Source organism: Aulonocara sp. 'chitande type north' Nkhata Bay, linkage group LG23 (assembly GCF_057382095.1).
Source record: "Aulonocara sp. 'chitande type north' Nkhata Bay isolate Kocher_YH1m ecotype deep benthic linkage group LG23, A_spYH_male_GT1.1, whole genome shotgun sequence".
In the NCBI taxonomy this organism is placed as follows: domain Eukaryota; kingdom Metazoa; phylum Chordata; class Actinopteri; order Cichliformes; family Cichlidae; genus Aulonocara; species Aulonocara sp. 'chitande type north' Nkhata Bay.
In genome coordinates, this window is record NC_141365.1 from 25,982,126 (window position 1) to 26,010,121 (window position 27,996).

The 27,996-nt window shown below is 39.5% G+C and overlaps 1 protein-coding gene across 7 annotated transcripts; it reads right to left on the reverse strand.

The window, feature by feature from the left end:
• Window positions 1-38: 38 nt before the first annotated feature.
• On the reverse strand, window positions 39-27,996 carry LOC147301966 (poly(rC)-binding protein 3-like). 7 transcript variants are annotated; one of them, XM_086284071.1, is made up of 13 exons: window positions 27,863-27,996; window positions 17,871-18,039; window positions 17,711-17,734; window positions 17,578-17,610; window positions 17,371-17,487; window positions 13,405-13,536; window positions 12,965-13,093; window positions 9,818-9,961; window positions 7,491-7,532; window positions 5,480-5,555; window positions 4,921-4,976; window positions 4,081-4,250; window positions 39-3,334 (listed from the first exon to the last, which is right to left on the reverse strand). In XM_086284071.1, exons 2-13 carry the CDS (start codon window positions 17,943-17,945, stop codon window positions 3,280-3,282), a joined length of 1,053 nt encoding a protein of 350 aa, XP_086140197.1. In that variant the 5' UTR covers window positions 17,946-18,039; window positions 27,863-27,996; the 3' UTR covers window positions 39-3,279. The 7 variants fall into 7 exon arrangements, with proteins under 7 accessions (XP_086140197.1, XP_086140195.1, XP_086140196.1 ...); XM_086284069.1 differs by having other exon boundaries at window positions 4,921-4,979; XM_086284070.1 differs by having other exon boundaries at window positions 5,480-5,558.

The window sequence follows — 27,996 nt, forward strand, 5'->3', positions numbered from 1 at the left end:
GTAGAAAAAAATAATTGAGAAAGACGTCAAAAGGCAAGTCACAGAAAGAAAAAAATGAAACTTTATTTGTTTGTATACTTACCAACACTGTAAAATTAAAACCTATGTAATTACTCACAACTAATATAGATCTGCACATAGCAAATAAATCAATTGAAAATAGTTACAAAGTTCTATCATTTTGTTCCCCCCCAAACTGCAATACACACAAAGAAAAGCTGAAAAACGAACAAACCCCCCAAAAAACATGTCTAGCCATTCTTTTTTCCCCGCTGTTGCCACCAAACGAAAAGTGGATAAAACTCAAAAAAACATTTTTTTAAACAAGCTACACCGCTCTTCTGTATCTATACTAATAATAAACTGAATAAATAATTGCACATTGCACCCTATTATTGCATTAGTTGCAGTTTGTTTCAAAGTCGCAGTATACTCAGGCATATACACAAATGTAAATACAGTTTTCAAACACTGAGTAACACATGAAAATTGATGTTATTGAAGTCACACTGCCATCACTTACAAGTCAATATTCCTGCTTATTAATCAAATTCATAAAACACAACAAGATTAAATTTGTAAAATGCACACTGTCTAGTCATTGATTATTCACGTTTTAAGCAAACATTTCAGCATGCACTGATAACTGTTTTATAAGAGCCACAATACCCTTGAGGATATTTTTTCACCATTACAGTGTTGTGGGCAATTTTAGAAAGAATATCCTCTTAATAGGTATTAGCTAACAGTTCTAAAAAAAAAAAACCCCCAAAAAAACCAAGTTTGCCAAAAAACAAAATTTCTTGTAATTTGACAAACATTCCCATTAGAATACAAGCTATGACAAGTGAAAACAAAAAGAAACACGAATCCCAAATGTCATTTCTATCACTACTACTTGAGTTCACATCAAAATGTAAGAATTATTGCAGAATTATCACTGACTATGCCTCCTTCAGTATATTGATACAGCATTTGGTCCATTTATGTCATCAACACACCTAAAAGTCTTAGGAATAGACACTTCTGGTAAATATGCTTATTTGTGTACTTATAGCTAGGCTAAGTTAGCAGTAAGCTTACTTAACCTAGCATGAAAAACAGAGACAACTAGATTGTCTATGGTTTCTTGTGGGATGAACTACAGGAACCACTGGTACATAAAAAAAAGAAAAGGGGATCTGAAACTTTAGCTTGGAGCCAGTTAGCTTAGCTTAGCAAAAAGATTTGACCATTTCTAATAGTATAAATAAGGTGCTGCATACAATTTAAAAGTCTTTATGTGCTTATAAGCTTCATAGACTTGTGCTAGTCAGTGTTTAGCATGCAAACATCAATTGTTCAATGTAAAAAGGCAGAAATAAGCATATTTCCCTAAAAGCTTTCCCCCAAACTGTTAAACTTCTCCTTTAAGCTCAGTGTAGGCTACTGGCAATAAAACAAACGTTCTGTGAATGCAGAAAGTTTCTGTGTTGGATGGCAGATAATGTGAGTCAACAATAACATTCAACAGCTGTTTGTTAGCGTCAACGCTGAAAAGAGCTTAGCTGAAACTCAGAAGTAAAGATGACCCAAAGCTGTCTATTATCTTTAGCGCATCTTCAGCAGAAGATGGTGGGAGAAGTTGAATTACTGAATCATACCAAATATTACCCACACCTCCCTCTCATATTAAGTACAATACAACAAAACTAACTTAGCTTAATGTTCATGATCAATGAATGAAAATTCATAAGTGCATCAACACACCATAAATAAATACATGCTGGCTTTACTAGAAAACAGCAAAGCAGGAATTGTCATCCAACCTGTCCTCTTTTTACTTTTAAAATAAAAACAATTATGTTGCTGACACAGTCGCGACAATAAAATGACATTCAAACCTAAAGCGTTAAAATCAACCGCATGACAATGAAAAGAACATGACGAGATGAACAATCGTGAAAAAGAGACTGAGTGGTCACGTCCGCCCAGGCCCCACGGGTTCCCCCCAATGAACCCCTGAACATTCCTTGGCCCAAAAAATACCATCTGGCTTCGTCCAAACGTCTAGGCCTCTGTGCCATTAAAATTCGGCTTCTTTCCCTCCAATTTCTTAGTTTAAATTTTTTAGAAACCTCTCTCAGCCTAGCAAGTTTTTTCCAAAACAAGGGAAAGAAGCCGAAAGGTTTGGACGCAACGCTTGGCTTTTAAGTCCAACTAATCCTCCCTACATCAGAGGCAGTCCAGAGTAAAGTGTTGAGTGGTCTATTGCATGAGCGCCGCGTAGTCGACTAATGTGCTAAGTCACAAGAGTCCTCATACAAAAACAAATACAGTAGAATAATAAGTTAGTAAACAATCATTTTAAATTTCAGTCAGTGTTTTAGCCACTGGTTATTCACTAATTCCCATTCATGCATCTATATACTAATATTCGGTGTTGATAGAAGGAGGCTGTGTCGGAAGGTTTTTTGTCTGGACAGGGAGTAGAACTAGACGTGAGTGGCCAAAAATGCTGAAAACAGTTTGCGGAAAAGAACAGGAAAACAAAGATATAATAATAACATCTGAAGTACACGGAACAGGCTTACTGAAATACGCGACAATACAACACTGAAAACATGCAATATAATGCAAACCTAGGAAATTAACATGAGAAGGGAGGCTCTAGGAGTGATACCATTGGCTTGAAAGGGTCATGTGATGCAGCAAAGAGTCATGGGTAGAGATTCGACAGAGATGCAAATTAGGACAAAAGCAGAACAGTCCAATTTTTTTGTCTTTTCAGAAATACATTATCAAAATTTGATAATTTGGCTACATCCCACCACGCACTCTACCGATAGCATCACTGAGCAGCTGTTATATGCAAATAACTATGTCCTACAAAAAACGTTCAGTCTTTTACTAGTACTTTTTTTTTACTTTTAAATGATGTTCTATGACGCAGCACTGACAGAGAGAAAGCAAAAGCAAGAGATAGAGAGAAAAAGAAGAAAGAGTAACACAAGTTGTTCCTAATAAACATTCAACATGCTTCAACAGTTCTCTAAAAAATCTAAGCAACAGAGAATTTCTTTTTTGTTATCCATTTTCTTTTTTTTCTTTTTTTGTTAATTTAATGTGGCTCTCTGAAACAAAAGTGAGCACCCAATCCTCCCTGAGGTGCTTTGAACCAGGGTGGGGAGGTGGTCAGGGTTTTCGGAGAGCCAGAGCCAGAGTCCGAAGGGCTTCATCAGGGTTGTCTGCAGTAGTCAGTCATTGGAAAGGGCCAAACGGAGGAGCCAGTCAGGGATCTCAGGATGTGGTCATGGAAGTTGGGTCAGTCCACATAGCCGCCACGTCTCTGAACCTAAAGGAGAATGATTGGAAATGATTTTCAGTCCAGTTCTTGTGTAATTCAGCATACCTCACCCCATTTCCCCGTTTCCTTTCCTTAAAAATGGCTTATTGACTGCCACCCTTCAACTGAGACCATTTCTAAAGGTCCAAATGTATCGCTCAGGTCCTGTATCAGGTGTTTACTGGATTTTTTTACAGTTTCTTAAGGACATGATTTTCAGATATTGTTCATCTGCTGTAGATAGTTTTTAAAATTTTTACAGATGTATTTGAAGTTCGGTAACTCAAAAGTACTATTTTATGCATTTTTATGTTTTAAAATACCATTTTATATTTATCTTTGGTATTTTTCATAGATTGAGTTATAGAAATATTTGCCTTTGTGATAGGCTGCTAGAAACAAAGAGCCTAAATATACAATTTAAAATATAAAGAAATGGGGGATGGCTCAAAACTCTTGCACATTACTATTTATTTATGATGTAATTTTAAACAGTTATGGTAGTAAAACATGTGATGTTACAAAGCAAAACATTGATGGAAAGGCAATTAAAAACAGAATAAAATAAACAAACAACACTCACTGAGAGCTCATTAAGAGAAGAAAAAAGTGCTTTTGCAAAATCTTGACAAAGTGAGAGCAGCTAATTAGGCACTAATTCAAAAGATATCATCCATGTTCACAAGGAGGAAGTTTTTCACATTTTTCTCTTTGTTTGGACTATTTTTGCAGTCAAACAGTCACTGATCTCTGACCTTGCATTGATGAGATACTGGGCCAGGCTGATGTTGGCGGGAGTCCCTGTGATGGTAATCTGGCGTTCCGATGACCCTTCCATGGCGTTAGCTATTTTGATCTGCGCCCCAGACATCTGACGGATCTCGTTGATTTTGGTTCCCTGGCGTCCGATTATGCAGCCTATTAGCTGGGAAGAAAAGAGGATGGGACATAAAAGAGACATTTGATTGATTCTCAGTGGAGCGTGTGAGTACTGGCCAGTCTTTGACAGCTTTTCAACTATAACTTAGATGCTCCTTATTTAGGTCCAACAAGTCTTTTCCATTAAGGACATTCACTTTGCAAAGCTAACTGCCTTTGGCTGCACTTTGTCTATAATTGTTGCAGTTGAATTGCTGTCACATTGCATAGCTGGAAACTTCAGCAGGAAGCCATGTGAAAAGATGATAAAACAGAGCATGTCTGGGAGTTTGTGCTTTGATAACCAGTTTTACCAGTTTAATGCAGACTTTCTGTTGTTTTATTTATTCCTTTGTAGCAGTTTTGAGCATTCACCCCGATTATAGCTTTAGGGAGTGACAAAACAGCAGAAAGTGGGCCCAAATTACCCAAACTGCTGAATAAGTGTGACTGAAGAAGACAACAGTATTTCTGCAACAGCATTCACAATATTGACTTGCCTGAAGCCTGATAATGGATAACCTGATTCTCTGTCAGATTTCGTGAAAAATGTCTCATTTTAAACCACTGCTGTTTGCAAGTTTCGTTAAACCTTTTCGTCAGGAAAAAATGAAAGTGACGAATGGTGAGTGAAAGCGCATTGTCGGGTGTCTGCATATCATGACAAATGTACTCACATCATTGGGAATGGTGAGTTCATGAGTACTGGCCTGGTTACTGGCATCCAGACCTGCTGCTGAACACAGGAAGCAGACAGAAAGAGTGGAGGAAAGGGAAAGGACATAAAGTACAGTTTGGCACGTTAAGGAGGCAAACTGCGATTATCTACTATAAAATACTATGTTATCTATAAACCAGCAGCAAACGCATGTCACTGGGAATGTGGCTCAGCCCTATGCAGAGCCTATGCAATACACAAATTTGAGTTCTAACTTTTGAAGAAGAAAAATCCAAGACAACTGCAATTCTATACAATAAGGAAACTAAGGGAAAAACAAAAAACAAAAAACAAAAGAAGCCTCAACATCAACAAGAGCAGACCACCAGCAGGCCATGTCAATGGCAGTGAACCACAGAGACCATTAGGAGGAGAACAACGAGAAGAAGAAAGAAAGGACAGAGACAGGAAAAGAAGAGAAAGAGAAAAAAAGGAGGAAGAGAATGTGTTCGTCTCTACAGGTAAAAACGAGAGAAGGATCTTTGGTGAAGAGGGTCATTGTGTAGGTGGGTACGTACCGGGGAAGGCAGGGGTGGTCTGTCCGAGGGGGGTAAAGGGGGTTTGCTGCATAGCCAACTGGTGGAGCTTGCTCAACTGCTGAGGGGGGGAGGAGGAGGACAGCAGAGCTATGAGGTCATCGTTAAAAACGCACTCTGACACGCACACGCTCACCAGACACATACACGCACGCACAAAGGTCAGTCCGAAATGCTACAAGAGTAAAGTAAGGATCTGAGGAGAAGTAACAACACTGACAGGTGAAGGACAAAGACAGAAAGAAAAGAGAGAGACCATGAAAGAAAGACAGAAGAAGAAGAGGAGAACCTCATGAAGGACTTGGCCTGAGATTGGAGCATTTGGGAGGATTTCATAAGCCCCGCCCCTCATTGTTACTGTTGCTACACATGGAACAGTCTATGTTGAAACTGCAGTTTAGGGAATAAAATGTCACTGTGCTGTTCTGGCCTGGAATCCTGCACTTGCTAAAATAATTGCTGCAGTTCTGAAATAGACCTTTGCAGTTGTTAAACTAAACTCTTGAAACTCTGCATTTCTAGAATAGAACTCTGCAATCAATCAATCACTCTGCACAGGTTCACATTCAGAATCTGGTGACCACAGATGAGAGTTTTAGTAGCAGAAGCATTCTGGTTGCCATATGTAATGTGCTTCTTGTCTGATTTTTATTTGCCTTTTTTTTTTAAAGCAGGTGTTGTTTGAATGCAGATAAACAGTCTGTGTGGAGAGCAAAAGAGGGTATGAAATTATGAAACTAGTGACTATCACTTAAAGCCATACAAACTGAAAGTGATTTGCAGCAACTTGCTGAGCAGAAACTGCAGAATTTGAATGACATTCCACGACTTCAAGCACCTGCCAACGACACTACTGGTGACGCGAAGTGGACAGGACCTGGGATAAGCTTTTCTCAACTTCCAAGTGAGTGATTAAAGCTACAAGCAATGAGAGAGAAAAATACCTTTGAGATATGACCTGGTGGTAACAACATTAGAGGATTATCTAGGCAACTGAAGCCTTGAATGTCCACAAGCGAACAACCAACCAGCTGAGTTGGGGATCTTGTTAGGATGACTCCTGGATACCTCCTGTGATGCGTTGCCAGTAAATGGATATCTGGAATAGGCTGCATAGGTAACTGTGATCCAACTTTAGATAGTCGAGGATAGTGGATGGATGGGTGGATGTTTGCCAATGTAATCCCCTGATGTCACCTTCCCCTAATGCCTAATATCACCTTTTCATATGTCAGTCAATGATATTGTTCACGCTCACTGACTGTCAGTAAATCAATCATGCTCATGAGTTTACATTTTCTAACAGCTGTAACTTTACATTTTGAATGTTTACCACCAACTGGTCATGACAGATGGCTGCTGCTCCTTGAACCTGAATCTGCTGGAGGTTTCTTCCTTTTAAAAGGGAGCTTTTTCCTCCCACTCTCACCAAGTGCTTGCCCACAGGGGATTATCTTTAAGATAAATAACTCAAATTGGAGGTGAGTTGAACACTGAGAGTTTCAAAACCTTCTTGTATTCAAAGTCATCTTTACCATCAAAGCAGCCGTTTTAATCAATGAAAACTCCTCATTTTGGGATTCCATACAGTTTCCTTTCTACTTGCAAAAACAGCATTTTTCCTCTTCTTCGTCTTGAGCTTGTTTGAAGATGCCAACAAATGGAAAGTTTAATTAAAGTTAGTTAGTTTAATTAAAATTAAATTGTAAAAAGAAATGGAGTGGAGGTCAGGAGCCGATCTGAAGTCCATCAAGAACTTCAAGACTAATCTGATAACTTCTTCAGGCCAAGCCCCATGAGGTTTAATGCCAATCAGAGGGCACAGAGGCAAGAATAAGAAAAGTTAGAAACATAGGAAATAACATATCAGAATAAAAGCTGTATTAATATTAACAATTAATATTAATAAGGGTGGAAAGAAAGTAAGAAAATCTGGATGCAGCGAGACAGAGTTATAGAGGGTGCAAGGTTGACTGCCTCGCGGGGCACTCACATCTGGATGTGGGATGGCATACTGTCCTTGAATGGTATACGCCTGCAAACATGAGGAGAAGAGCTCACTGTTATGATCCCACAAGACACATTATTCAATAAGTTCTGAAAAGCTAAATAAACAAAAGTGGACTGAAACAAAATATAAATCAAGAAAAAAATGAACTGTCGACATTTCTACAGCTCAAGGACAACATAGACTTAAATGTTTTTTTATATCTCATGAGTCATATTACATGTAAGACATGCATTACAGATTTCCTGTCAAGTTCTCCTACAATTCATCAATCAAATCCAGTTGAACTAAATAAAAAAGGGACAAATCAGACAGCAGGAAGGTGATTGGGAGGGTGTGGAGTAAACCAGAGGAGCGACCCTGAGGGGAGTAAGGTGTCGTGTCCTATTGGACATGTGGTTTATAAGAGCCACAGAGGTCAGAACTGAGCAAAATTGAATTTTATCCCACAAGATACAAACCTGATTTTTAATATAAGAATAAAAACACACCAAGTCTGTGGCTTCTGCTTTAGATATTTTACTGCCTTTCTCAATAGTCTGACATCAACCACTAAAATCTAAAAACAAACAAACAAATTATAGATGCTATACAGGAATGTAGTTAAAGTGATTAATCAGTTAGTCAATCCACAAGAACTTTGCCTGCAACTATTTGAATAACTGAATATTTTAATTAAAAATCTGCCTCCGGACTCCTGTTATGGGTTCCTGTATTAAGTTTTTCCACTCTTAAAGGTAATTAAAGGGAAGTATTGAATCTTTTGAGTCAAACCTGACCTGAATAACATAGAGCTGAAGCAGTTTTTTTATTCATAGACTTGTCAACCAGCAGTAATTTGCACAGCTGAATATAAATATAGCCAAGTTTCCACAAATTCAAGCTTTTTGGATGTGAATATTTATTAATTTAGATGACTCTGAAGATTTTTCCTTCACAATTTTGCCCTGTTTTATAATTGATGTAACCACCAAGCAGGGGTGCCAGTTTAACTCACAGTGTTTCTCAAGTGATTCATATACCTAAGGCTGTTGCAGAGGTACAGGTGTGAATCTGCCCCAGGCCATTTGCTGGGTGTTTTCACCATTGTCCTGTTATAGCAGAGGATAGAAAGCCTCCAACCTACTGATCAGCAAAGCTGAGGGGAACATAGCCTATAGTAAAAAATGAGCTCTAGTTAATTGGAGCTAAAGTAAAGAAAAGCAAGACCTGTGTTTGTGCGCGTGTGTCTTAATAATAATAATACTATTAACAAATATCAATATAAATTTTTTTTGCTTTAAACAGACAGATTTCTAAATTATTGGTGTTTTCTTCCTTTTGTTATAGATGATCTAAAAATGTGTTTAGCACTCTACAAGTGAGCCAGACACACCTCACTTGTAGCCAAAACCTACAGCTCAAAAGCAGTTTTTGGATTACTCTAAAAACAAAAAAACTTGCTTTCCATTAGCCGCCTCTGAGCAGAGAAGCCCCACCCTACTGTTTTTTAATGAGGAGTGGCCAATCACAAGATAGCTTGCTTGACCAATGGATTTCCATAAAAGGAAAGGAGCTGCACGTGTCTCAGTATAAGATAAACTGGGATTATTTTTAACTGTGAATCATACAAAGCTGCTCTATTAGAGTCCAAAAATAAAAAATTGTACTTTGAAATGAATAAAATATAATTAATATAAGCTGCTGCTTCATTTGTTGTCCTGCCATACTACTCCTATCCACTAGCTGCTGCCACTGAGTTTCCCTTCCCCTGCAGACCACCTTATATAGCAACACACCTTGCTCCTGTGAGCCTCCCCATTGTGGCTGGCTCTGTTGCTATGAGCTCCTTTACTCCCTATGTCTGTTTATGGCTGAAGTAGAATTACAGTAGTATATTTGTGTATTTTTACTGCTGTTGGTTCCAAACTAAGAAAAAGCTGTGTTTCCAAGAGTATCTACTCTAGAGGATTTTTCCTGTCTTGGTCACTTGGTTACTGTTTTAGGCTTTAGAGTAAAGTTTAATTTCCCCAAGCTTCATCAAGCTTAACATTTGTTTTTCCTGATTTTCTTTTAGACTTTTAAGCAGAGTATTTTCATCTAGAAGCACCAGCATCCATTTTCACTAAATAAAAGGTAAGTCACCTGATGGATCCTCTGACTCAGATGAGCTGAACGCAATTGATCTCAGTTCTGGTTCGAGTGGCTGGGGGTGATGGATGACACTTTTAAAACAAATAAAAGCAGTGAGGGTTTCATGCTAGTTGGGATTTGGGTGGGTGAGGGGAGTGAGGAAGGGAGGAAAAGTGAGTAAAACCTGGTGCGACACTAACAGGCAGTGGCTGGTGCTGCAGTAAGAGGCTGAGGTTGGCTGTGGACGCCCCCAGTGGGTCTGCTCTTACCTGGCCACCTGAAAAAATGACAGGGGTGGAGGCAGGCTTGGGGCGGTAGGGGATGGTGGCACCTTTCGGTGGGGACTGAGGAGAGCAAAGGAGGAGAGAGTGGGGGGAAGAAGAAGAAGGGGCGGGATGTGGAGAGAGTGTTAGAACGGGAAGACAGAAAATAATAGAGAGAGAGAAAGAAAGAAGTTGCATAAAGTGAGACCAGAAGGGAGAGTGCCTTAGGGAAGACAACCTGTGGACACCCACACAAAAAGTGCTCTTCACTGTGCGTTCATGCTGACATTACATGTCCAAATCGTGGTTCAGTGCACAACTAAACTTGGATTTACCTGGAACACCACTTTCAACTGGATAATGATGACTCAACATATTGTTATTTAACTTTTGTTTTTCTTAAGTCTAGAGACTTACAGTCATGTCACAAATGTCCTAGTATCCATGGCTGGTGCCATCATGAAGGCCCAATGGAGAACTGGCTGTGCAGATAGTTCAAATTAATGGTGCAAGAAAAAGAGAGACACCTAAATACCGTGTAGCCCTTTGATCCAAAGCATTTTTTTTTCCATTTTCGACACAGAATTACAAGAAGGTAACAATACTTTTGTCAAAAACATCAAATATATGCCTCCTGCTTTGATCTTTTGGGTGAATTTTTCTTACTGATACATCAGGCTTTAACCCTGTCATGCATGAATTATGACAACCTCAATCAGGATGACACATCAGTGTCCAGTGTAGTGGTTAATGTGTAAGTACACACTGACACAAATACAAGAAAACAGTCTTTGAATAGCTGTCCACTGTAGTGACCACTGTGCGTGAAAGGGTTAATGCTATTTATGCTGTTCACAGGTAAGTCCAACACTTAATTATCTCAGCAACTATGAGACAGATTGCTGTGAAAGTTTGCACCAACATCCACCTTCATTAGAAGATGATATAAATATCATAAGTTAAAGCTTTCAGTGATCCAAACTAGCTTAAACACAATCCTGAGTTTAATCTTGGATTTAATAAACTACACTTCATGGCTATAAAAATTAAATCTGTAATTGTAATATCTTTAGGCTGACTCTAAAACTGAGGTTGGGTGGGATTTTAACACTTGACTTGTAATAAGGGGTAAATGTGAGATAGTGATCGATTGAGCTCAGCAGTGACTGCCCACTTTTTTAAGAAGTCCGGTTCCAGGAGTGAACTTTCTCTGTTAATGTTTCATAAGATCCTTACATAAAGAGTTTTAAGCCTTGATCTAAGCCATGACCACTGTAAAGCCATGCTGACCATTAGAAAATTAGATTTGGATAAAAAAAAAAAACCCAGGAAAATAATAATAATAAAAATAGACAGAGGTACAAGACTATGTACATAATTACTTTTTAGGGTTAGGAAACAACTTATCCCATAATGCACTAGAAATGGGATTGGCTTCCAGCCTGTCTAAATCTCCTCCTTTTCATTGTCACAGCTTTCAGAGTTTGTAAGGTTGTAGTATTGTTTTTGATGGTGCTTAGTTCTTGGCTGCAGTCACCGCAAGTTTTACACTCACTAACCAACCTGATGTTCGTAGGTTTAAACAGTGACTTTCACAAAACAGAGAAATTGCTGTTTCAGTTCAGGAAAGTGGAAGAGTATTCTTTCCCCCCAAAGTTACGACTAAACTGTGTTTTTGCCTAAACAAAGTTGATCTCATATGTCAGTACTGGCATTTCTAAAGGCCTATACAGAACAGATGGGAGAAACACCCTTCAGCTCTGTTATGAGTGTTGCTGTTGCATAGTTTGTCCACCAGAGGGCACTCCACAACTTCCCTCTTGGCAACACATGTTTGGAACACCACAAAGAGATCAACCAGCTGACGAGCAGAATCAGACCAAGCATAATAATTCATGACTTGTTGTGACTTTTGAACTATACTGTCATATTATCTCAGTAAGGATTCATAAATAACGACACATAACTTCGTAACTCTGTTTGAGTTTCATATCTGTGAAAGAAAATTTATTGTCCAATATACTGGGTTTCTACCAAATACAGTATCGGCATTGGTACTGGTATCAATATCACTACTGGTATTGGCCTTAAAAATCCTGTATTTATGGACTATAGGTGTAATGCCGAATTATGGTTTCTAAAGGAGAGATTATCATCGTTTCACAGTGTCGCAGGTTGTAGTAAGTTGACTCACAGCATTATGGTAATAATCGAAATCCCTATGAACAATATGAATGGGAATGGGATTTTTGGAAGCTCACTGTTGAGCTCTATAAGGTTTCTTCACTGTCGGCTTTACCATACAATTCAAGTGAAGTAAACCTTTCCATTGTGACTGTGGTATTACTAGATTGCTGTGTGGTTTATTTTCTGGTTTGGAGGAAGTCTGTACTTCAGTTTTTCCTGAGTGAAATTTTAGTGTTTTATCCTCAAGTTAGCATTTATTTAAAGCTATCCATATTTAAGTCCCCGGTCTTTGTATGAACTGTAATAACCCAGCTAATTAGCATTAGTTCACAAATTGGCACTACACCCCAAATTTGAGGCTTCAGAATAGGAGTTCACAAAAACAAAGAGTTTCTTTATGATGACTGTGTACATCTTTTATGTACAGCTTATGGCCTGAACCTATTTACAGATGTGTCAGTTCGTTATCTGTAAACAAAAATCACCCAAAAGTCCACACACGAGGTCTTAAGGCTGCTGTTTTCGACCTATGGAAACCTGCTTTCCTCCCGACTGTGCAAACATTAAGTCAGTGCAGGACATTTGCACGTCTCTGGCGTCATGTACTGAGTACTTGGTGTCGCATTTGCCATCTAAAAGGCAAAGAAATGTGTCTGCAGCAGTGCAGTAATGTTAATAATCCAGACTTGCAAACATAAACAATATAAAAACATGCGGATACATTAAATGTGAAAAATTACATTTAGAAACAAATCTTTGGATACAGCAGAAACTCTAGGAGTAAATTACTTTAAAAAGTGTAGTCAAGCCTCTGAATTCTCCGTATCAAACTAATTTTCAGCTACATAACATTTCTTTCATGTCCCCTGTGTGGCCACCCCACCCCCCTCACCGTACCTCGAGCAACACCACACATATCTGTTTGACACACTGGATGATGGCCTCGGGGGCCCCTGAGATTGTCACCGCTCTCTCAGTGGAGTTGGGGAGCATGTCTCCTGCCACCTGGACCTGAGCTCCTGTGGACTGGAGGCAAGAAAGAAACATTTTTTTAAAAATTTATATCATCTCATTACATGAGCCTGCATCCCTTCAAACTGAGCAGAAACCGATATGGGAGAGCAAAATGAGCTCTTGGAGCAGTGCACACCGGGTATTTTGCAAGACTGAACACTTAAATGGAAACTACATGAACCAGAAATGTGGGATTTGGGAAGCTTACATGGGAGCTATATGAGGGATAAATACAAGCATATCCTCTGGCAGTGTCATTATTTTAAAAAACATGATTGATTTTATGTTTATGGACATCGTTAGGATGAAAAATGTGCCGCCACCTCTCTCATTTCTTTGATTTTGGAGCCTCCTTTGCCGATGAGGGATCCACACTGGCTGGCTGGGACGACGAGCCTCAGGGTTACGGGGGGTTTGCTGGTGGCTGGGCTGTTGCTCATGGAGTTGATAATATCCTGCGGGCGAGGAAAGGCCACATTTTGTCAGATGCGATGACTTTCATAGTGTTTTTCTGTCTGTGAAGTGGAGGCTTTGTAATAAATCTACCTTCATGGTTCTTAACTCACCATCAGCGCTTTGAGAAAACTCTTTGCTTCGGCACAAAATGACCTTTAAAAAGCTAGAATGATGTTTACTTTTTGGCAATAACATCTCTTCATACTTTTAAGTTGCTGCTTTTATTAATATTGTTCTAATAAACAGGGTTAAAGCCTCTGTATTTCAGTATGATGCTACTTTAAAATTGACCATTTTATCTGTTGGCTATAATTATAATATTTTCCACCTAATCTATTTTATAAGGTACTGTACAGCCAGTGTACAGCAGTAGAAACTGACCAAAGCAGTATTATTAATATGATCCTATTTAATAATGAAGCACTAACAGAAGGTATCCTGTTGAGATGACAGTGCAAAAAGGCAAATTTGGCTGCCAGAGCCGTAAGAGAGTTTACTTAAATAAATCAGTGCCACTGAAGCATAAAATCCTGATACACTGTCCAAAAATCCTATTTCAAGAAATATAATTAAGTCTAGTTATTGCAAGAGAAAGCTCGTCCTTTGCATTTAGCTAAAATTAACTCCAAGTTGTTTATCAAGTAAAGGAAACTGAAAAAGAGTTTATCATAGAACCATGTAAATGTATGATTGCCACACATGGAAGTCTCGATTGTTTTATTTCTGCCGTCATGATCTCGTGTATTACCCCGGTTTATTATGTAATAGCATAATTAACATGCACCATTATGCCCTTGTGGCAGAGACAGCTGTGGTTGCTGTCACAGGCTGGGTCTCCGACCCAGCACTCTGAGTTTTCTTTGTATTTTTTGATATGTTATTAGTTTGTGTCATTTCCTATTTGCCTTTAGTTTAGGCAGTTATTGTTCCTGGGTTTTCTATGTTTTGGGGTTTTCTATTTATTTCATCACGTATTAGGTCTGTTAAGTTGTGTTGTCATTTCCTGTTTTATTCTGACAATGTCATGTGTTCTTTGTTCATTGTATTTAGCTTTCCTCTCCTGGTCCTGTCATTAGGTTTATGTCTGTCAGCTGTTTTCCCCCATGTGTCGCCACTTCCCCTGATCACCTCATGTCTGTATTTAAGCCTTTTGTTTTCTTCATGCCATTGTCAGTTCGTCTGTTTATCTCACCAGAGTTACATTCATAGTCATAGTCTTAGCCTGTTTATTTTCCACCTCAATCATAGTTATAGTTTTTGGTCTTAGTACCTTTAGTGTTTTGTTTCTTAGTGTTTTGCCAGCTTAGTGTTTTGTTTCTTAGTGTTTTGCCTGTTTGCTTTGGTCTCTTGGTTCATTTCCTGTCGTCATCGCAATAAAGGTTCACTTTTCTGTTAATCATTACTATTCCTCATCATCATCTGCTTTTGGGTCCTGTTTCCGCACACATCGGCGCACCCCGCCGTGACAGATGCAGGATTTTTACAAGTTTAATGGGCAAATGCATGTCCAAATCATGTGCATATGACTTCTTTTGAGGAGAAAAAAGGTGAAAGGGTGAAGGTAGGGGCTTTTAATGATACAGTGGTCCCTTGTTTATTGCGGGAGTTACGTTCCAAAAATAACCTGCGATAGGTGAAATCCGCGAAGTCGCCAACTTTATTTCTTACAATTATTATAGACGTTTTAAGGCTGTAAAACCCCTCACTACAAGCTTTATACACTTTTCTCAGACAGGCATGAACATTTTCACACTTTTCTCTTTTGTTTACACACTCTCAAAGTTCAAACCTTCATAGAAAAATAAGTCCAGTATTATAGAATGAAACCAAAGCACCCGTGGCTTCCTTTGACGGTGCAAAACGTTTCGTCGACATTGTTGTGTTTGTTGTGTTTGTTGGGGAGAAAACTTACAAACATACAGTACAGCACTTCAGAGTCACACTGCTAGCGATAGAAGATTTATGTAAATTTGACAAGCCGAACGCATTCTGTACTGTACAGGAGACACTGCACAATGGTCTACAGCCAATCAGGACGCAGAACACAATGTGCCGTAAAAAAACAAAAACAAAAACAAAACATGGAAAATTGCACAAAAAAATCCACGAAACAGCAAGACCACGAAAAGTGAACCGGGTTATAGCGAGGGACCACTGTACCAGACTTCAAGTGTTTTGGCATTGAGAAGTCAAATTTCTGCAACTTTGAAAAGTTCTATGAAGATCTGCTGCTGGGATATGCGATTGTTGTTTTGCATATTCTTGCTGAAATAAGCAACAACGTCGGTGAAAAACACTTTGTCTGGCTGGCAGCGTTGCTCTAAAACCTGTGTGCTTTGTTTAGCATTAATGGGGCCTTCACAGATGTGCTGCATGCTAATACCACGTCCGCTGGCAGCAGTTTCAAGCCTCACCTGGCTGGAGCCTTTCTGTGTGGAGTAGATGATCTTCCTGTGCCTACATGTATTTCCCACAAGCTAGCTGTGAACAAAGTTCTGCATAATAGTGCTTTGAGTAAAGCCCTGTATAAATGCATATAAATTGCATTGTTGCAGGCACAACACTCAATTAGCATCACAGATTCTGGCTTTTAAACTTATCATTGATAACAATACAGATCTTCTTATCTAGAGAGCGTGACATCCATGATTCCTAAAAAATAAAAAATAAAAAGCTTCTCAGTTTGCCAATTTAATATGCAGTCCGTGAAATATTTTCACTTAAATAGAGCATTTAAATGATTAACATTCTGTAGTCCCTGTTCACCTATAGTACACAGAGCAAACACAACATTTATTTTAATGGGGGTTGTAAAAGTACAAAGTACAGTGATTACTACCACCTGTCATTAAAGGAGGAAAAGAGAAATATTTCAGAAATCTGTCAAAAACGCGTTTAAAACTAAACGTATCATTATTGAGCAAAGACTGTAATATTTTTTTTAAAAATGTGCTTTGCCTTTTTTCACCTTTTTTTGTAAATGGACTCCATTCATGGATAATTGATTAAGAGTGATGAAAATTCTTATTTTTAGCATTAAAACTATAATTTAAATTAAAAAGCCTGCACATGCTGGTGAATTAACCCTTACAGGGACATAAACCTTACATGGGGTGGGGTTCTAATAATTTGGTAAGCGTTGCATGTGCGTACCTTCACACTTACTATACAGTGAATTCAGGCATAATCGATAACACCTTGACTACACTAATATGTGAGTGTAGCTGAGTTGCAGAGTTAAACAAAATCAAGTGACTTGTGTTTGCGTCGTAGTACGACAACTGACCCTGAAATCTCCACACTTACTTAAAGCTGCACTTGTGTGCAGCGCCTGAATAATAAGTGGTTGAGTCTATCTATTGTATTATGGAGACACTTGGCTCGGTCGGGCTGAAAGTATGCTGATATGGCACCCAAATCAAAACACAGCACTGGCCCATTTTCAGAGGGTGTTGCAAGGTTAGATCAGCACATTTCTGTCCTACATATCAGGGCCAAAGCTGCTTTGTATTCCACCTGGAAATGAGTCAGTGCAGGTGCTAAAGCCGGCCTGTGGTGCTGGATTCTCTCATAAGTACGGTCGCACTCAGATGCACATAAAGCCTTTACGCCATTACTTTACATACAGTTGTAAGATTCTTGAATGCAACCACTAAGATGTTAAAGTAAAAATGTTGCTACATTTGCTAATTTTTCTTTTAAAATGTGCCATTTTAAAAAAATCTTATAGAGGAAAATGGTTCAAATTTGATTTGAAATCAGTGCTTAAATAATACCAAGTTTATTGTTGTTTTAAAAACAGATTCTTTGTGGTGTAAAATAATGAACGGTACCTCTTCAAACTTGTAGGCTATCATGGCAAAGGCCTTGAAAATGGCATCTGTTGGCCCGGTGATGGTGACTATCCGTTCAGGGCAGTTCCCCTCTGAGATGTTGATACGGGCGCCGCTCTTTAGAGCGAAAGAGAGAGCAAAAAAGCATTAAATACGTGATTATAGGACAAAAATAATTAACAAGAGTTTGAGAAAAATTCTTCTTACGTCTTCACGCATTTTCTTGACTGTCTCTCCTTTCTGAAAGCAAAGGGGAGAAAGAGCAGTGAGATGTTTTGTGCATTTCCCACCGGCGTTATCATGCTTTACATGCTCTGCTTGTTGTGCTTGTGATAAATACCTTTCCTATGATGCTTCCAACCTCCTGCAGAAACAACAGAAAGAAATGTTAGATGCCATGGGCTCCTTGAAATTAGTCTTTGTTTTCTTTGCTCTTTTTACAGATAGTTGGAAGCAGAAGCAGAACAAGAAAAGACAAGTTTGAATTCGTGTGTTTGTACCTTGCCGTGCATCAGCAGCCTGATGGTGAGGGTCACATTCAGTCCACCTTCTGATTGGACCTTAATGGGCTCCATGTTGGGATTGGATGTGAAGGAAGGGGCGTGCTCACGTGACAGAGGAAGTCGAGGGCCAATGCGAGTGTGATGGTAGAGTCAGCCAACCGGTCACCTGCCAGGTAAAAGAAACGCAGACATGCAAAAATGCTTGATGCTTTCATTTTAATTTATTCTGCTTCAGTTAGTGTAGGGCAGCCATTCCCTAATTTAAATTTGACCTATCAGAGCACTTTCTACAACCCACACTGTAAAAGAAACAGAAAATGCCAGTAAATTCTACTTTTTTGTGTTAAAATTTGATGTGTGTTTAAAAAGTACGTAAAATCTGTAAAAATTTATTTTTTATTTGTATTTATTTATTTAAACGGGGCAATTCATGTTTAACGTGGTTTTAATACTGATGTGCTGCACGTAGAGTTTATAGCTGTAAACATGTATCCTTTGTTGGGCTCTTACATCCACAGTGAACAAACAAGATTTACAGCAGTCAGTTATTTAAAACCACAATACTCCGTAAATACAAACTGTGGTTGATACACTACATTATTCTAATATTTGTAAGATGGAAATGATGTTTTTTTAGTTGTGGAGGTAACTTTTATCCAGCCTTTGACCTTTACTGTGAAAAATTTAACATCTGTAATGAATTTGATATGTGAAATTCCTTTAAATTAAACATTACATTGTACTATATTTTTGTACTTATCATCCTTTTACGGTCCTCTGAGGAGTTTTAACTCTTTCTGTGCCAATAACAGGTCAGAGAAATTAAAAATAATCCTCAGAATTATATATCTCTATCTATCTATCTATCTATCTATCTATCTATCTATCTATCTATCTATCTATATATATATATATATATATATATATATATATATATATATATATATATATATATATATAATAAGAAACTAAATATGTAGTAATAATATAACGAAACGACATGGCTTAGTTTTTGTGGTTTTACACTTTTTTAAAAATATTAACTCATAATTTAAAACAAGCCTAACTGCAGTGCCTTCTTGGCCCACTGGGGGCCGCTGTCGGACAGAGATTCAGTGCATCACTTTTTTTTTTTTTTAATGGATCCAAACCATGCAAGTCTAAAGCTGTAAACATTTGCAGTCTTTGCCTTATGCTTTTATAAAAATGTAGGCCTGCATGAGAGCTTCTCTTTGGGACCCAGCTCATTATGCAGACTGTGTAAAATCACCTGGAAATGTACATTTAAAAATACTACAAACATGGTTACATTCAGTATTTTTCTTGACTGTGTGCCTAATTTGTTCTTACTAAATTTGGGAATGTCGTAAAAGAAAAAGAAAGATGTAATTTAACAAAATGGATGTGAACTGCAGTTTATAGCAACCATCACTCAAACAGCAGCAAAACAAAACTGGATTTGTTGTTGACTATTTTTAGCTGTGGATTAATCCACTCTCAGACTCTGTGGGACTGAGTGAAAATAAACAACAGTGTATTTGCTCATAATAATGAAGAAACAGGTCAGTGCAACGGTGTGGCTCAATCCTGTGTTTTTAATAGTCTTAGAGGTGTTATAGGAAGATTATCAGGGTTTTAATGTCGCTGCTTTGTCTTTTTTTTTTTTTAAGAAAAACTGGATTTTGCAACTTTTTTGTGCAGGTTTTGTGACACATACCTCAACTGTATTTAAAAATGACCAGTAACCACTGCACACACAGAAGCAAAGATGGGAGAAGGGGTTAAATAATAGAGGAGCATCTTGTTATTCTCCCCTTAGGTATTAAATATATCGGTAATACCACAAATATTACAGAAGACATGGAAGTGGATGGATAAGTGGTCTCCTGATCCAATGCAATAAAAGCAGTTGAAATGTAGGTCAGCATATGTCTCCGCAGTCACGAGATGAGCCATCAAACGGCGAGCGCCATATTTATTTTTATCAAGCCCATTTCAGCCAGATCGCCTCTAATTCTGCCTGACAAGTGATGTAATGACTCAGGGAGGACTCGCAGTGATGAGAGCACGCACAAGATGGCGCTATGTACCTGAACGTGGCTCTGCAGGATTTCTTTCTTCTTTTTTTTTCTTCTTTTTTAAAAATCCACAACTGGAAACTGTGCCTGCTAATAAATAAATCAGGAATATCTTGACGGGGAGAATTGTCTGATATAACAAGATTTAAATGATGATAATCCAATTTTTTTTCCAGAAGGGAAAGCCATTTTTGTGAGCCTGAATTATTAGGAAATCTATTAAAATAAATCAGAGGAATAGAAGTGTTACGCACTGCAGATGGAGAGAGAGAAAAAAAAAGGGGGGGGGGGGGGGGGAGAAGAGAGATGTCCCTTTTTTCAGATCAAATTCAGAGACAGGAAGTACAAGACGAGTTAACCTTCCCAAGTACGCTTTAGAAACCTCTGCTTTAGTCAGTATGAATATTTATTCTGGTGATTGACAATGCAGTCAAGAAAAAGACAGAAATATGGATGGGAGAGATCCTGAAGTGGCTGACCTTGAATACAGAGACAGTTAATGTCACAGTCTGCCAATCACAGTCATTATTGCTGTGTTTTCTCTCTCTCTCTCTCTCTCTCTCTCTCTCTCTCTCTATATATATATATATATATATATATATATATATATATATATATATATATATATATGTAATGTGTTCTCTGGCTCCCTTCCTGTCTGATTTCTAATCACTTGATGTCATTTGTAGCTGTGAATCATTCAAATGAGTGTTGCTTGAAATGGTGACCCGACCAGCTGTGCCTGCTGGTGAGATGTTTGTCGAGGCCTTCAGTCGACCGAGTCGCAGTTGTTACGTGGCAAAAAAATCTGCTTTTATGATGCCTCGCATTTCAGATGAGGCGGCTTTATTCGGTGCTCTGAGCTAAAGGACGGTATGTGACTCCCTTTTTAAAAATGTATGTAAAAATGTGCAAGATTTGTGTAGTTTCTTCAGGGTTTTAGCTGTTAGAGGTTGTACATTTTTCCTTTTTGGCATCACTTTATGTGGAAGATGTTATGTTGAAAAGTTTTTGTCTTTTTGTTGGCTGTGAATATGTGAAATAAAAGTCCAAGTGAGGGAGTCAGGGTGCTAGAGATTAGAGAGGTACAAAAACCAGAAGATTTTTTAGGTGATTTTCATATAAAAATTGACAAAAGCAGGAAATATTCACATTAAAGAAATGAATTAACTCCAAACCCTAAACCTTAACAACATGAAGTGCAGAACATGGCTTCACGTCTCTCATTTTGTTTGACCAGCAGTCCAGAAACTGAAATATACTGAGTTTATGATAATAAAATTAACCAAAGTATCATTTCATTTAGCATTTCATGCCTGTAAAAGCATTTATTTATTCCATTATTTATTTATTTTTTACTGTCTTAAACTGAAATTTCAGGCTTGGACCTAAGACTCATGGTTTGTGCTGGGGAAAAGAAACATGCCATGAACTGTGACCCCACAGGGTTTAATAATTGAATATATCAAAATTGATTAGTAGACTAAATGCCTCATCTTTCTTTTTGTAATGTACAGTTCTTATATCCTCTAACCTAGACAGACATATGTTGAAAATAATGCTTTTTTGTGAAACGGTAGCCGTAGATTCATCCTTTAATCTACGCTGGGATGCTGGTCGGAGGCCAGAGGAGGGTCGAGAGATAAGGACGGGGATTCTGCTGCCAGCTGTCTCTCCAATCTCCCAGAGGAGACCAGATTACATAAAAAGCTTTAATCCGGGTTTAAGACCCAAGCCAGCGGTGCAGGTCCTCTCCAGGGGCTTGGAGAGAGAGAGAAGGGAATAAAAAAAGCAAAAACATTTAAGATTGACAACGGGATTGAAGATGAGCGAGGGAAGATCCTCATCCCTTTCTAAACTTCACATCAGGGGGAAGGTGCTTAAAGAAGGGTCTTTGCTGGGAAGATTGATCTTTCAGATTAAATATCATTTCACATCCTTTCTTCTTTTTTAAATATTTCGGACAATACAGCTCCCCTCCCAGCAACAAAAAAACCCCCTCCTCGATGGAGGAGCCTCCTTCCCTGTGATTAAGACCGTGAAACCTCTCTGTAGATTTAGGTCAACAAAAATCGAGGCTGCCTGAACCTCAGAGTCGAATGGGGTCACAGCGCTAAGAGCTGCATTTCAGTAGTGGCTTTCTCAGACTGTATTCTACTCATGTTTCCTGTATAATAATAGAATTGGGTCAAGGCCTTGTGAATCATTGGTGCCAATGGGCAAAAACCTTGCAGCTTTTTAAAAAAAAAATTCCAAGCCTGATAAAAACTCTAATTTAAAGATATCCTGATAAAAGCTAAAGAAGGATTGGTCTCTGATAGGAGTCCCTCCTCCTGTGTCCATCATTTCTGCTGTTGCACTGATTTATATACTTTTATTTTTTATATATAATTCTGTTCTCCTTGTCTCCGTTGCTCAGGCAGGAAGTTGGAGAAGGGGAATGCAGAGAGGGAATTTTTCATGACATCTGATGGGGAAAGTGGGTCATGCTCGGTGTTGCAGCACTGCTAGCCTCCTCCTCTATGGCAGCTATTGAATTAATCACGCTTTACGCTCGGCTGGACAACGCAGTGCACAAAAATGCCCCCCCCCCACACACCTCCGCAAACACACTCTTCCCAACTCCCCTCTCCTCCCATCATCTCACGCTGCGACTGCTCGGCACTCGCCGCAGAAAAGGCTCGAGAGCTGCTCTAGAAGAACTCGAACTCCTCCTCTTTTATCTCCCGCCAACAATGAGGAGACGCTGTTGTTGTGCAGAGCCGGTGTTGCGTGAATGATGGAAAAACACTCGCAGAAGTGAAGTTAAGGGGCTCTTTTTGAAAATTGTTTTAGTAAGGAGGGAAGCTAACTAACATTAACTGTATTATCTATTCTTAATTGGAAATTATTTGGCAGAGGTGGTTGCAGATCAAAGTGGACTTGGTGTGAGGGGTCAGAATATCAGATTTCTGCATAAAATGTTCAGCTTTAGGCCATTTTTTATAGATTAAAGATGCAATGTGAAACTTTATCTGGCCAGGAAACTAATGTAGTGCCTCACATACTGATTTAAAATGTAGGTTATTGAATTCAGAAGCTGTCGGTGCTTTGCATTTCAAGGGCTACATTATGGATGAAGTCACTCTCTGCGACTTTCTCTCATTCCACCCTCGGCCTCGACTGTGAGCTGTTTTTATTTTGCGGGGCTAAACTGACAGTGCAAACCGTCACCGTGACATCCGCCATAATGTGAAAGTCGAAGACAAAGAGGATAATTAATCAAACTCCTCCCTGTGGAATAGAAAAACAAGGCACTAACTGCTGCTGTTTCGTGTCACGAGAATAACAGAGGAGCAGAAAAAGAAAAATCATTAAATGGGCGGCCGGTAGTCTAATCTAGGCCAAAGCCTCTGTCATCTGTTCCATCCTAATCCACATATCTACAGATATGTCATTATGACGTTTCGACATCAAACAGAGCCTGAGCCAAAGCTGCACGGCCGAGGTTTGTGAAATTGAATCTGCAGCTTGAGACGGCAAGATTTTTACTGATTAGGTGGCAAGTTTCAAGCGAGTTGTGTGCAGTCTTCTGTCATTAAAAAGTGTTCATGGGATAGTTAATTAATTACCTTTAATATAATAATGCAAATATCTGGACATCTTTGTTCTGATTACCATCCAATTTCTTGTTTTGTGTTCATTTATGAGGTCTCCCCGAACTCTTTGGACAGCTGCACTCCCAACACTCCCAGCACTCCCATCTCTGCAACAGGTCTGATAAAGGTTAATTAATAGGGCCCGTTATTTTTACTGTACTTGTTGTAAACAGTGGCATCAGCACAGACCTGTCACCAGCTGCAGCGTTATTTTCATTGTTAGGTGTTGCCACAAATTCAAATTTTTATTTTTAACCAACATATTTTTACTATTGAATTTTACCATTTACAAAAGCTGCCGTAAAAAAGATAATGCACTTTTACAGTCTGCTGTCACTCTCGCTCTTGCCAAGGGCAACAACAACATATGCAATTGGTCCTTTAGTCGCCAGTCCTAGTTTCTCAAGCACTTGGTGGGTGGAGCTTATGTGGGTCGACCACCATATTGATAACCAAGAGAATATGACTAAAGCAGATTCTCTTTCCATTAAAATTTAGGGGTATTTTTTTTTTAGTATTTTATGTCATAAAAATTAAACTGCATTTGGCTCTAAGAAATTTTGACAAGATTTGTTTAAAATTTTCTGACTTCTCTTAGCTCCACCTCCAGCACCAACCATGCTAACGTTGAGCCTGCAGCCCCATTCGTATCGTATTTGATGCATGAGTCTTTGAGATCTCTACATCAGTGTGATCTTTTCTTCCTTCTGAAAAAACAAAATTAATTTCACAACAATGCCAAACTGAACAAATATGATGCAAATTAAAATGTACATATGCTATTTAATGTTTATTGTATTAATTCATTTATATTTAATTTTTCAGAAGGTTCAGTAAATACTTGCGTTTCAGTTATGGGGTTAATTAATGCAGTGGTGCAGTATTTAATGATGCTGCAAACACCTTGACAGATGTGTGCAGGTGCATGTCAAGCAACCAAGAGAAAACGTGTATCCGTAATGTTGCCAATATGTTTGCCCAAAACCGGGTTGTTGGGCAGAGGGTGACCTCATTGATCCATATGTTTCCTGTGGATCCGCTCAAATCGCTGTTTGGCAATTCTCTTCTACATTTACACCCACAAATCTCTTCTCAGTTGCAGTTTGTGATAGTTGAAGTAACAGGAAAATGGTGGTGTATAATTGCTAGCTGCTGTCAGAAATAGTAACTGTAGCAAGATCAAGTAGAAGAAATGGAGAAGAGTTGCTCTAAGTCCTGAGGTTTTCGCCCTGCGTTTCCTGGTATATGAGCAGCTCTCGTCTCGTCTGGCACAGGCTTTTGTTGTACGCGGCTGAGTGGGGGGGCGTCCGCCCAGTTAGCCTTCCTGTACGCCACTATGACAGTGCTCTCAAGAGCTGTCAGCCCACATCAGCAGCCCAGCATCCTGATACCTCAGCCCAAATCACAATCAAAACTCTGGCCACCACATCTTCACCGCGACCAGTCAAATCAGAGAACAAATTGAGCGAGGAAGACGTGAAGACCAAGTATCGCCAAGTGGCTTTAAAAATACCTCACAGCCTACTCTGCGTTCCCTTAAAATAGCCCAAGTGTCCTGGGGTGGATGGGGAGGGCGAGGAGTAAGCTTTACAATGCAGGCGCACCATGTTGTGATGTGAATGCGGTGCTAAGAGCCCAGCGTTAAGTCGGCCATTTTAGATTTGCCACAATTTGTAATGTGAGATCACTGCTTGTCACAAAGTCATGGCTTCCATACGTGGGGGCTTTCGCCGAGTGGTCGAGCAGAACGGCTTGAAATCGCATCCTCATCCAGGTCCTCATCCTCTTTTCTTTTTCGGCCTCTGTCACCTCCCAACAGCAAATTTCTGAGTGTATCAGACCTTATTAATCTGAGTGCCAAACAGAAGCTTTTCACCCAAACAAAGGAGTTATTCATCGCCGGTTTCCAAGTGCAACACAGAGAGCCGCTTCTGAAGTAATGGCAAATGACATTTTTGGTCTATGACTAGCTGCAAATAAGGCCATCAGCAGTGCTAATATCTATGTGACGATAATTGGAATAATGATCTTTTGTTGGGGGGTGGCACGGGGGCTGATGTATCAATTCCACTGAGCATCATTTCTACTATAAATTCGGGCGGTCCGGCTTCATCGTTAGCAGAATTTAAGCAGGTTTTCTTCCACTTACTATTGTTTTCGTGCTCACTGCTAATTCTCGAAACAATAAAATCGCTCATGCTTGAATCTAAACCAAGACAACGAACACCTAAACAATGTGAATCAAGAGACGCCTGAAAGCAAAATCGACTGACCATAAAATTCCCCAGGGAGAACCAAAATATTTCCTCCCGCATGGGTCATCTTATTGGCACTCACTGAGGCTAACTTACAAAAAACGTAAACTTGAAAGCATCAAATTAGGTAACAATAGGTCGATAAGTTGCACCATGTCACAGCTCATTATGTGCGTAATGATTTAATCCTGGCTGTGGGTAAGTTATGAAGTTAATTAATTATTGATGGCGATACCCAACTCGGCGAGGAGCGGCATTTTTTAAAGTTTCAACTGTTTAATGTGCCTGGAAGTCAAGCAATCAACTCAAGTATGTATTTAACTAAAGTAGAGAACAAATCATTTTTATAAGAATGCAAATTATTCATTATTATTATTGTAAAGGAAAAGGCTCACTCTGGAGCTTTAACAAGTTTTTCCTGAATAGAAGCAACAAGAAGAGGGTTTACCTTTATGCAGTGCAGGAGACAGTCGCTGACGACCACTTTCGGCGTTGGACGATTAAAAATTGCAAAGGGAAAATTATTTTTTTTGCCTTTTGCTCTGCCCAGAACAAACTCTTACACCCTATTGGTCCTTGCCGACAGGTCACATGAGCAACCAGAGGAACACGTGACGGACCTCGAAATTATATGATGAAACAAAACCGACTCCCCCGATGAGCTCAGTTTGCGTTTCTGCGCCGCTGTTTGCCGCACTGTTTGGTGTCAATTGTAAATAGGCCGTATGATGAGGCATAATCTGGGTGACCATCACCCACCACCCCATCAACCCCCAACACCCCCCACCCCCCTCTTTCCGTCAGCTGCAACAAAATAGGGACGTGCCCAGTGAGGCACACGGGCATCACCGGGGCATGTCTGGGGATGAGGCTGGTCTGAATCAGAACTGTAGCCTCCGGGGTGTTCATCTGTGCCAGGGGAGGGTCGAGCACCCACCAACCCCCCAAATCTCTGAAATCCACAAAGCCGGCGTCCTTGTCGTTGCCGATAACAATCGACACATGAATAACCCAGCTACATGTTCAAATAATCCCAACCTCAGATTAAAACAATGCTGCGGCACTGCTGCCAAAGTGCTTGTTTATGAGGGACTCAGCTCAGGACAGTTGAGGAACTTTGTCGGGGCTTGACGCAACCAGACACCTCAAAGCGATCGAGGGCAAAGCAAAATGCACCCGTGCCAAACTGTGCACGGCAGCGTGGCGGACCGACAGACTTCGTGGACTTGCGCATCCTCTGCTTTTTAATCTGCTTCTGTGAGTGTGTGTGTGCAGAATTACAGAGCTTTTGGATGGAGGCATCCCGTCCAGATTTTCAAATCCAGCACAAATCCAGCCCTCATGTCAGATGGACAGTTGTGCAGAGCTTAATCTGACATTATTAGGGTGGGACGGCAGCAGCGGCAGAACATTTAAGGGAGCTGCCAGGAGAAAGCAAAACAGTGGGGTTATACTGTCTGGATTAGGGGCAAGTGCAGACAATGAAGAACATGATTCACCTCTTTGTCTGTGTTTTTTATTTGACACCGAAGCGCTCCATTGGAAAAACTGATTATGTATCAAATTACAAAAAGCAGGTTTTTGTGATGAGGCTTTTAATTTTTCTTCCTATAGACCACTAAATGGTAAACATGCCTACCCACCTACCCACCCGACTGTAAAATGGCCCATGGGATAAACTACAAATAGAGCATTAAATTTGCTCCACATTGAATCATACGAGGCAAAGAAGGAGAAAGAGTGTGGGGTAAAATGGAGCACCACGTCAGAGGAAATCTGCTCATTATTTGACACCCCCCCTCCCCCCCCAAAAATGTCTTGGCTCATCTTCAAAACTCCAAAAAGATCCAAGAGTAGTGGTAACCATCAAAAAAAGCTAGTTTATGTAACACCCTTGTATAATTAAGTCTAATCTTTGCTGGTTCTAAGTACGACAGTCCTTTGAGAATCTGTGGAATGTTTTGAGATGGAGTGTTAATGGCCACAAGGACCAAAAGGTCAAAGGTTAAACTGCTTACCGGTTAAGATGTAGGGATGCTCCTGATCAGGGCAGAGCAGGTTGGGTGCAGTCTGGGAGTTTAGGACCAAGATGGCAGATTTTGGGCACACTGAGAGTTGGGACAGCTCCCAAGGCCCTATAAGTAGAGTCAAC

What these genes read in the sequence shown, in the direction of transcription:
- LOC147301966 (XM_086284067.1), bottom strand. Translation starts at nt 17,945, where the DNA reads ATGGAGCCCATTAAGGTCCAATCAGAAGGTGGACTGAATGTGACCCTC. An exon ending in TGCAGCACCAGCCACTGCCT is followed by an intron (nt 7,533 to 9,817) that starts GTTAGTGTCGCA and finishes TCATGTTTGCAG; the next exon opens with GCGTATACCATTCAAGGACA. An exon ending in GACCACCCCTGCCTTCCCCG is followed by an intron (nt 4,980 to 5,479) that starts GTACGTACCCAC and finishes TCCTGTGTTCAG; the next exon opens with CAGCAGGTCTGGATGCCAGT.